Here is an 11,375-nt window from a genome sequence, read left to right on the forward strand (position 1 = left end):
TTAGAGGGATCAATCATACCAACATCACCTTAATCCCTAAGATTCATCATGTTTCTACTATGAAGGACCTTAGACCTATCAGTCTATGTAACGTCATCTATAAAATCATCTCCAAAGTTTTAACGAGTAGAATGCAGCCTATCATGAATAGGATTATAAGCCTAGAGCAAAGTGCTTTCATTAAAAGAAGGTTGATCTCAGATAACATTCTTATCTGTCATTAAGTTATGCATGATTTCAATCAGAGAAGGAAGGGGAAGAATTATGGAATGGCTCTCAAATTAGACATCAGCAAAGCATATGAATGTGTTGAGTAGAATTTTCTAGAATCTATACTCCAGAAGTGGGGTTTTGTGAAAAATGGATTACATGGATCATGTAGTGTGTAAACATTGTCACATATTCCTTATTGATAAATGGCCAAAAGGTTGGATCCTACAACCATCCAAAGGATTAAGCCAAGGAGATCCACGATCTCCTTATTTATACCTCTTGTGCACTGAAAGACTGTCGCATATCATAAAAAACTCAGCTCTCTCAGGAATATCCATATCTAAGGAAGGTCCCTCTCTCACTCATTTACTTTTCGCTAATGATTCTATTTTTTTCACTAAGGCTTCTACCTTGCAAGCTGAAAAAATTATGCAAGTTCTCCGGGACTACTCCTGTATTAGTGGCCAAACCATCAATCTAGCGAAATCAACTCTCTGTTTCAGCAAGAATACCCCACAAAACCTTCGCTTTTGATCGCTAATATCTTGAGAGTTTCAAATGTTGGGGGACAAGATAAATTTATGGGTCTGCGCTCCTTAATTTCTATATCAAAACAACAAACATTTAAATATATCAAAGAAAAAATTCCAAAGAAAATAACTGGATGTAAGGAGCAATTATTATTTAAAAGCGGAAGAGAAGTTTTGATCAAAGCCGTTTCTTAAGCAATTCATGTATATACTATGTCATGCTTCAAGCTTCCTAAGAATCTCTGTGATAGTATTAACAGCATGACAACCAAATTTTGGTGGGTTAAAAACAGGAAGAGAGGAAGCTACATTGGGTTGCTTGGAATCAACTCTATGAACCAAAATCAAGAGGTGGTTTAGGCTTTAGAGACCTAGAAATTTTTAATTTAGCTCTACTTGTCAAATAAAGCTGAAAACTTCTTTTGAAACCACATTCTCTTCTAACTACGGTGCTCAAAAGTAAATATTATCCACATTGCTCTTTTCTTCAAGCTAAATTGGGCAGCAAATCTTCTTGGGATTGGAGGAGCATTATTTGGAGCAGACAAGTCATTGATAAAGGAATATGTTGGTATGTGAATGATGGCCGCTCAATTCTCTGTAAGGAGGATAAATAGGTCCTAGAGCTTTTTCTCGACCGTCCAGACTTGTTCCGAATTATGATCCTTCCATAATATGGATTTCTCAACTCATTGACTATCAACACTACTCTTGGAATCAGAATCGGGTTAGAATGAATTTTCATCCAAATGACATTCCTCATATCTTTTCCATCCCAATTGCTATGATCATGAATGAAGACAAGTTGGTTTGGCATCACACACGAAATGGCCAGTATGAGGTATGATCTAGTTATTATATTGCTAAATCCATTATTAATAGTATCTCTACAAATTCAAATGCAGGTCTTGGTCCATATTCATCGATGAATCTTGCTTCCTTTTATAAATCTATTTGGAAAGTAAATGTGACTTCCAAGCTACATAATTTTCTTTGGACTTGTATGAGAGAATGCCTGCCAACTATAGAAAACATATATTGATGATTCCCTCATATACCACAAAAATGCCTTTTTTGTGGAGAGCCAAAAACTCATTCACATCTTTTCTTTAAGTGCCCAATAGCAATTCAGTTTTAGTTTCACTCTCCCTTACAATTGTGATCATCTATACTCGTAGGTCACTCTATGAAGGATTTTTGGGAACTATCTAATTGATCAAGGTAACAACTCGGATGACCTATTCTTTTTTGTTTTTTCGATGTGGCATTTGTGGAAATGTAGGAATCTCCATGTATTTACCTCTAGCTAAAAGTATCCTCCATGCCATCTATTATTGACAAAAACTTTTAAATTGCTATTTCTGCTCAAGAACCAATCATATCGCTTTTGAGAAATCCTCCAGAGAATGAAGATAGGGTCTATAGCAGCAGTAGCTCACAATAATGTGGGAAATACTTTGATTTGGAGTTATAAGAGATATTCTGCTATTTCAAATATCTTCACGTTGAAATCCTTAGCATATGGGGAGGCTGTTTTGCTTACAAAACATTCAAGTTTTACCAGTGTTCGTATTGAAGGAGACTTTCAAAACATCATTACTATCATTGATAATATCTTTCCACCAATTTAAATTCAAGGTATTATTAAGGATATTAAATTCTTAGCAGATTATATTTGTTCCATCTCTTTCATATATACATAAAGACAAATAAATCAAACAGTTTATTTCTTAACCGTCAATATACTTCGTTTCTTTTTAATATTATGATATTAGCCTCTTCTCTCCAATTCATTTAACTGGAATCTTATTTCTGATAAAATATATATATATATATATATATATATATATTCGGGCCTTGTTTTGATTTTAGCTTGGACACAACACACCGTGAACGAATAGGAGCTAAAGAGATGAGATTAAGTTATTTGTTTTTGTCGTGTAGTGTGCCACCCAAACAAAAAGCTGCACTCACAGTCACATACACCACCTTTTTAATGACTAATCAAACAAAACAACCCTACCCTTGTCCTTACAAGTTGAACCCACATGCTCCTTCTGCTGCCTACTATAACATATATCCTTTACACTGACATTTCATCTAAATTTTCAGACGCTATTGATCTTTTAACTTCCCATTGTATTTTTCGTCTTATCAGAATATAATTGATTTTCATTAAACAGAAACAGTACAAGGCCCACAACCAATAGAAATCAAACCAAATTACAAGTATAGGCCTAAGGCCCAAATTTACAAATTCTAAACCTAAGGCCTAAGGTCCCAAAATAAAACTTAGCCTACTGTAATCTTGAAGCCCTAGAGCCCCGGTACAAACTTAATCCGAAAAAAGTCTAGACCCCGTTGCGTCTTTAATTGTGTTGCTTCTACCACCAGAATGGCCTGCCACCAAGAAAGCCGAAGCATGGTGAAAAAGATTTCTCTTACGACCATAACTAAAAAAAATCATAACACAACATACGGAAGCAAAAGAAGAAAAATCAACAATGTTAAGTAGCCTAAAAACTTTGAAATGAAGGAATTATTTAAACTAAAATTATAGTCTAGATAAGTAGTATATAATTAGGAGATTGTTGCCCACAATATTGCCACCGACAAGCTTCATTTAGACTTCATCTTGTAAAATTATACAATAATATTTATCTAACCGCTATACTTTTTTATAAGAACACTTTTATTTGGAGGTTAGAGCTATTGACCTAATATTTCTTGATTCAATTGAGTTAAAAGGTGCGGTCTTTTCTCATTTAAGCAATTTATATTCGTATTAATCGAAATGTATTACAGACCATTTGCATTCGTGTGCTAAGCAAGTTATCAAGTCAAGACACTAATTTTTTTTTCCAAAAATATGTGAATATCATTAAAGTATTATAGAAAGTCTAATAAATATAAGATAAACTTATGGCATGAACAAATACATCATATAGAAAATGACTATAAGACCCAATAAATAACACATAAAAACCATAAAGTCTTAAAATCTAAGCTCAATATAACCCGATTCCCTAACCTGAGCATCCTTAATCAAAATGTTGCTCGCCCTTCTCTTGCCAAGTCTACCACCTCCATCTAAAGAAACCTCCAAGTTATAGAGTTTCTCTATTAATAAAGTCCAAACAACAGATAATGAATTGAAACTCAAAAGAAAAATTATAATGATCTAGTATCAATTTTTCAAAATTAAAAGTAGCTAATATATAGATTTGAAAAGCTCATGTAATGCCAAATTAAATTGGAAAACAATAAATCCGAAGCCTACTTAGGGAAGACGATTTTTCCACGATCGAGTCTAGGTATTGCTTTCAAAACTAAGAACTAGACTCTAAATAATTTACAACACCACAAAGAAAAAAGATGTATTGTAGATCTTGCCCACATAATAATAATAATAATAATAAAAGAACTCAACAAACCACAACAATCACAAAGGTAAGAACCAACATGACTCCCTCACAAATAATCCCATTAACGGTCAACCAAAAAAAATAAAAAAAAATGTAAAAAAAATCAATCTACCGCCTCACTCGAAAAGAGAGGAGAAAAGCCCATTTTTGGGCAACAAAAGAAAAGCTGCTGCCCCTACCATGAGACACCAGCAAAAAGAGGCCTGCTACCTCAAAATCAAAAACAACCCAGAGAAAAGTTCCTCCCACTGCAGAGAGAGAAAGAGGAAATTCCTTAGACATGTCTAGGCCAAGCCAATAGTTGCAGGCCAAGCTATTTGCATTCGCATATTCTTAAAAATGTTTTAAGAATAAAACATTTTTAAAGCAACACCACTTAATCCATTAACAAACAAGTAATAGTTAGGCTTATTGGCTTAGGCCGGTGGCTTGACATTTCCATTCTGACCCTAGCACCCTAATGAGTACCGCCGAACATTCATTTCACTCACTGTTTGATGAGCTGATAATTTAAGGCCAAATAAAAGTTCTCAAATTAGTGGATTTCACATTTATGATTTCGGATTACACCAAGAAAATAGTATAAACTCCAAAAAAATCATTCTTTTATTTTATTTGTCAACTGAAAAACGAATTATTACCTAAAATATTAAGAATGCAATTCTTCGTTTAAAAAAAATAGACACTAAACTTGACGTTCTATTTATTAATAATTTCTATATCAATTAATCCCAGCAGCCCAACGCAGCAGATAACATGGAAGAAGGTGCTGGACCCAACACTAGCCCTGCCTGGATTCAACAGCAACAACAGCTGAGTTCAACTAACATCAAATATAAGACATTAAAAACATCAACTAAATGAAATCAAACAGGCCCTGCTTTATACGTTCAAAACTTTATTGATTGCTCACAAAACTAATATATAAATGTAATCAAATAACTTGGATAAAGCTAAAATCCACATTCTCCAATTCTTAAATTTAAGATGCTAAGAAAAAACGCCGAGCCCTGAAAGATATTTCAATGGTCCACACTCTGCAAGAACCAATTAACCAATCTTTATGCAGTGATAAAAGGTTTGAAGGTGTACATATGAAATACCTAAACAGCCAAATCATCAAGTGATCGAATATAGAGAAATAGTGGACATAGCATAAGCTGCGGAATCTCATAAATGCAATCTAACCATATTATTTGTTCCATCTCTCAGAAATAATATGTTTTTCCTCATAGAAATGGAGATATCTTACCCCCAAAGAATTTTAAAACCAACTGAGAGGCAATTAGGGGAAGCATGTCCAAAATTCCCCATTAATAACACCAAACAGGCTACCACAATACTTGTGGGATTAAAAAAAGTTACCCCTCACAAAAACATACATATCCCAAAAAATTTCATGATACTAGCCAGCTCTACTAATGAAATGTTATTCATTTCTTTTTCTTCTTTTCTTTTTTTTTCTTTTTTTGTTTTTTCCTTTTTAAGAAAACATTTTACTTGCTCAAGTTTCTTGCTAAAGTCGATGAATCGGAACCTCCTCGTACAATCATTTGATCTGTTCGTTCAATAGTAGATGACTGGCTACTCAAGTCATCAGATGATGATCTACCAAGGAATGGCTCATTAGGAACATTTGCTGGACTCCTTCCAAGTGTTGCATGTCCAGAAGCACTAGGAAACTGAACAGAAGGTGGCATTATCCATCTCATCCAATCATTGCGCCTCCTTAATTTGTCACCCTAGAACAGAGTTGAAGAAAATAAAAATATTAACATATCATAAAATAGGAAAGATAAGCACTTCAAATGCCAAACTACTTGGGACAGATATTTGAAATTTTTTTACCCCTATCACATCATCTTATTTGTGGACAGAAAGGGAATATTATAAAACCATTCGAGTTTGTGGCTCATATTTCAGAGAAAATACTGAATACTAATAGCTCCAGGCATAACTACAGGGTTTGCTTTCCTAAGTACAAGCTTCTCCAACTCCTACTTGCAAAAGGAAACTTCAGTTTCACTATACATAGGCGTTTAATCTTCTGCTTCATATTGAATGGTCACAGGCAGCTCTCATGGACATATGCACATTGCTGAATCGCGTAAAATTCCTTCACTTTTGAAAACCACCAACTTCAACAACAAAACATATCAAGAAAATGCAGGTAAAAATATATACCTGTACTTCAACAACAGTTGAACTTCTTATAGCCTCCAATATAAACTGGATATTGTCAGTCAAATGCAAAACCTGAAAGGTAACCCACAAGAAGGAGTTGTCTTTGCATTAATTGCTTCAAAAAAGAAAACTATTAGCATAAGTTAAAACGTCAGAACCTGCACAGCCAACCTCGATTTGGCTGGTTTATATATGGCATAACCTCAAATTGACATTGAAAGAAACAAAATGACAGATTAATGTATATTCGAAATTCAAAAGAAAACTGTCCCAATACCAATGAAAACCCATAAATGTATGACATAACACATCCCAAATTGCTGATAAATTATTGTGATAATAATTTTTTTTTTTAAAAAATCAGAAGTAATATGAAGCTTGACTAACAAAATAAATAAACAAATAATCTGATGAATTAGTAATCAAAGTATGAAAACATTACTCTTCTTGCCTAGTATCATTGCTGTCATGGCGATGATTCATAACATTCATTAGATGGCTACCAACAAGCAATTAAGCACACAATTTATCAGGTGATAGGTGGACATTGATATGTGAAAGAGTGTGCTTTTAACCTGCCAACTGATTAGGACAAAAATGTTTCTCATAGCACTTTGTAGAAGGTAGGCACCATTTTTTTGAAACCTTTCAGCTGTTTTCCTACAGATACCAACTCAACACAGAACCCAAACCGATTACCACAAATGGTCAACATTAACAATAACTAGCTGAATGTATGCAGAAACAGCTACACCCAAATGTGCATCTATGCCAGTGCCACATATACATAAATATGAATAAGCATTTCAACACGCATTTTCCATTCATGAATTCTAGTGAAGTTTCATCTTTGAGATAAACACCTGTACTTAACTGTCATATGAATGCATACATCTGAGTGAGTTGGGACTTAAAAGGTAATCTTCCAGTGGTAGCATTTAAGAATGCAGGGAAAGAAGGATGAAACATTACTCTTCAGTGATACAACTTTTTAGCAGTTGGCAGGGAATTGAAAACAGAATAATGACCGAAAACAAGATGTAAATATTAAACAATTTATCAATTTTCTCCCAAACATGTAAATGCAACAAAAAAAAATTACGATATAAACAACATTAACACTCAATAAATAAATAAAAGGCTAAATTTGCGAAAAGGCTAAAAAGCTCAAACAGAAGCTAAGTAAAAAGTTCATCTGAGAATAAAAGAAGCACACTGATATTTCAACAAATCACATGAACTTGAAGCTATACATAAAAAGACCCACGCACAGAAAGAGAGAGACATACACATAGACACATACTGTTTTATTTGGATAAATTAATGTGATTTCAAATAATAAAGTGCCGCAGGAGTAAGCTTGAACAAAAAAAATCTTAAAAAACCACACAAGCTCCCAAAAATAACTCACTTTGTTGAAGCCTGCTATTAATTTAACAGAGACCCAGCCCTGGTCATCCATTTTCTGACGCAAGAATGTATCTTTAATTAAATTTTCATTACTGCATAAAAGAATATTAAATTTTCAATAACCTTGGAATAAGATGGTGTTTGACAGCAAATAAATATGGCAACCAACTGGAAAGGCATCAAATGAAAAAGTACCTGAAATAATAATCTATCTGATTCAGTATTTTAGAATGCAATTGAGGCTCCGGAGTAGTAAAATACATTGCAGGAGGCGGCAGTGGCGCTGCAACAAAAGGCATGCCTCCAAGAGGGTCCGGAGGTGGACCAGCAACATAATACAATTCTATTGAATGAATGAAAGACATTGATATATATAGATCCACATAAGCATAATGAGAGCAAAATATAATGGAGCTTACCGGGGAATCCAATGGGACTGCTAAAAGCACGCGCTGCCGGAGATCCAATAAAAGGGGTTGCCGTAGGTGGTGCCGGGGGAGGTGGTGGATGCCTTATAAACCTTGCGAGTCTTTGTGGCTGCATATGTGCATCTCTGTTGTTGAAATTTCGATGAGCTTGATTTGTGCGATCGTGTTCGCGTCTGCCCCCATAATTGTGATGGTGAGGACCATCACCACGTGAATGTTGCCCAGCATTACGCCTGAATGAATTGCGTTGCTGCTGTGGATAATCATTAGCAATAGGAAATTGAGAATTCCTTTGTAAATGATCCCTAGGAGAAGGGTTATTTAAATGAACTTCTCCAATGACTTGTTGTGATACTGGTGGCTGAGGAGTGCCACCATTGGAAGATGTGTTACCAACATTAGCCTTCATTGATATCTGGGCTTATCCATAAGGAAACTGTAAATCAATAAGAGAGTGTCTACTGATATTGTTCGACAGATTACTGAGCTAAACTAAATCAAATGCAAAAACAGTACAAAATTTTGAGTATTTAGTTTGATGAATAAATAACAAATTCAATGTTTTCCTATTAGAGGAAATCAGCTATCCAAACATGTAAAGCCAAATAAACCAAATTAGATTCCAATTGAAAAAACCTATAGAGTCCTTCTTGTCTCTAATAAGTGGGCGAGATCTGAAATTCTAAGTCTCCTATTTATGGAGATGATAACTACTAGCAGTTGTATAGCCTATCACATATCTCTCCTTTAAAATATATATATAATTTTTATCTACTAAAATCATTCAAATATATTAACAAATACTATATCCCTTCTCCCTCATCATTTATCTTTTAATTAATTAATTAATAATTATTTATTGGAATTTTATGGATAAATTAACTAGATAATAATAAAAATTTATTATTTTTTGTTAAAATTATCATTTTATATATTCCATCTCATAATCAAAGAAAATAAAAACCAATTATTAATAAAATTATTTTTATCTTAAATAAAATTTTAATTTATTTTCTTTATTATTAATACAAATTAAGCTTAAATAAAATTAATTTTAATATTTTAATTTGCTCTTCTCTAATTATTAAAAACTTACTTTTAATAAAAAAAATTAAATATCTCAAAAATAAAATATTAAAATATTTTCATAATTTATTAATATAAGGAGTTTGATTATTCATATTCAAAATACTTGGAAATATAAGTCTTCATTATTCAAATTAATAATAAAATATTTTTTTAGAAAATAATAACATTTAATAATTGTTGAAATAAAAATATAATAGTTTTAAAAAATAAGTATCATTAATAAATTTTAGTTATTAGTAGTGAAAATATTTATTTATTTATTTTTATCAAATATTTAATCATTTATTTATAAATTTAATTAATTTTTATATTTACATTTTTATAATTGATTTTTACTATTACCTAGTTAATTATCTAAAAATCATAACAAACATATTAATAATTAATTTCCTAATTACAATTTTTTAAAATTCTTATTTTATAAAAAATAATTTTTGTAAATTTTAAATTCAGATACAAATAAGCAAATTAAATTAAATTATGAATATATACCTAATTATATATTTTTAATAATAAGTTTATTAAAATAAAATAATCTTATTAATAAATCATTATTAATTAATTAAATATGAAGAATATAGTAGAATGAAGGAGAATATATAGGGAAATGTTAATATGTAAATATATTGTTGAGTGATTTATTAAAATAAAAAAGTTAAAGTTGTGTGATAAAAATAATACAAATTTTAAATTTGAGTGAACATGGGTAAGAATTACCCTGCCCTTTTCAGTAAAAAATATAACCATATTCCAAATATAATTAAAATTAATTGCTGTATACAACTGATGATCTGATATTCAGAAAATAGAGTTTTTACAATAGACTCTCTAAAATTTAGAAAAAGCTTAAATATAGAGAGAACCATTTCCCCTTTTATATGTTTCTTTTTATCTGCTAGTGACGTGCCAACAGAACGAGTATCATTAGGCCATCTGTCCCTGCTACGCTGATACGGACGTACGAGGGAATCAGATCTCTACCCCATGCGTAACGGCCTCTGATTCTCCCTGTGCACGTGTAGACAGGTCTACGAGGCGGGTGGATGGATCCTTCTTCGGGTTTTGGGTTGGGCCGGAGGATAGGAACAAGACTGGGCCCAAACGGGATCAGCTTGAGGTACAGTGAAGACGAGGCCGGCCTGGCGGTGAGGCTGAGCGGACTGGACTCAGTTGGTATGAGTGGCTTGAAAATTTCTAGGTAATGAACTAAAGTCATGGGTCTAACCCTAGACTTGGGTGAGATGAGTCCAGAGGTCATCAACAACCATACTCCAACTCCATAATAATATAATTCAAGATTAGTTAGTGATCATTATAATTTTGCACTTATCTTAAATATTTTCTCTTTGACATAGTCATCCAAATTAGTGCGAAGAATTTGGTAGGTCGGAAATTAAATAAATTAAAATTTAAAATTTTAATATTTATAAAATTTAATTTGAGAAATTTTTAAAAAAATTATAATATAATCCAACAACTTTGACAAAATCTATATATAATTTTATCTATTTACTTTTAAAATAAATAATTTAGTGTTTCACTTTTCATTATGTATATAAATTAATCTATTTGATTATTTTTCAGTCCAAATTATTGGTAATGTTAGTAATAATTATCAAAATACTCATTTTAATATGAAATAATTAAGTTAATGATATTAATAAAATAGCCTTTTAATTTAAAATATATATTTAAAAAGTAAATATATTTACTAAATTTATAAATACATAAATTTTATATTTAAAAAATATTTATTTTATTTTTTATTGTATGACATTTTTTAAGTTTTTAAAATTTTCTTGTTGAATTATTAATATCCTGAAAATTTACTTATTTTACATGCTGTATTTATCTTTAAAAATATAAAAAGCAAAATAAAGTATTGTTAAATAGAAAATATGAAATTAGCGTAGTACTCCCTTAAAGATAATTTTAAAATTTATTATTTAAAAATAAATTATTAATATATATTAATTTAATTTACATATTTTAAAAGATTATTTAGTTATTTAAGTTTTATTGATATTGTTTATCAGTTTAATGATAATAATTGTTAAATATTTTAAAAAATAAAATTATTGAAGCCTTGATATGTT

The 11,375-nt window shown here is 31.5% G+C and overlaps 1 protein-coding gene across 1 annotated transcript; it reads right to left on the reverse strand.

Annotated features, from left to right (window-relative positions):
- Positions 1 to 5,338: 5,338 nt before the first annotated feature.
- LOC110622764 (la-related protein 1B) lies at positions 5,339 to 8,855 on the reverse strand. The gene is made up of 5 exons (XM_021767391.2): positions 8,182 to 8,855; positions 7,958 to 8,105; positions 7,764 to 7,854; positions 6,353 to 6,424; positions 5,339 to 5,910 (listed from the first exon to the last, which is right to left on the reverse strand). Exons 1-5 carry the CDS (start codon positions 8,597 to 8,599, stop codon positions 5,665 to 5,667), a joined length of 975 nt encoding a protein of 324 aa, XP_021623083.1. The 5' UTR covers positions 8,600 to 8,855; the 3' UTR covers positions 5,339 to 5,664.
- Between the last annotated feature and the right edge of the window lie 2,520 nt (positions 8,856 to 11,375).

This window comes from Manihot esculenta, chromosome 1 (assembly GCF_001659605.2).
Source record: "Manihot esculenta cultivar AM560-2 chromosome 1, M.esculenta_v8, whole genome shotgun sequence".
In the NCBI taxonomy this organism is placed as follows: Eukaryota; Viridiplantae; Streptophyta; class Magnoliopsida; order Malpighiales; family Euphorbiaceae; genus Manihot; species Manihot esculenta.

Bases quoted from the DNA above. Each gene is read 5' to 3' on its own strand.
- LOC110622764 (XM_021767391.2), bottom strand. From the start codon at position 8,599: ATGAAGGCTAATGTTGGTAACACATCTTCCAATGGTGGCACTCCTCAG. The intron at 7,855-7,957 runs GTACTTTTTCAT...TCTTTTATGCAG, and splicing joins CAGATAGATTATTATTTCAG to TAATGAAAATTTAATTAAAG. The intron at 5,911-6,352 runs GTATATATTTTT...ACTCTGTTCTAG, and splicing joins CAACTGTTGTTGAAGTACAG to GGTGACAAATTAAGGAGGCG.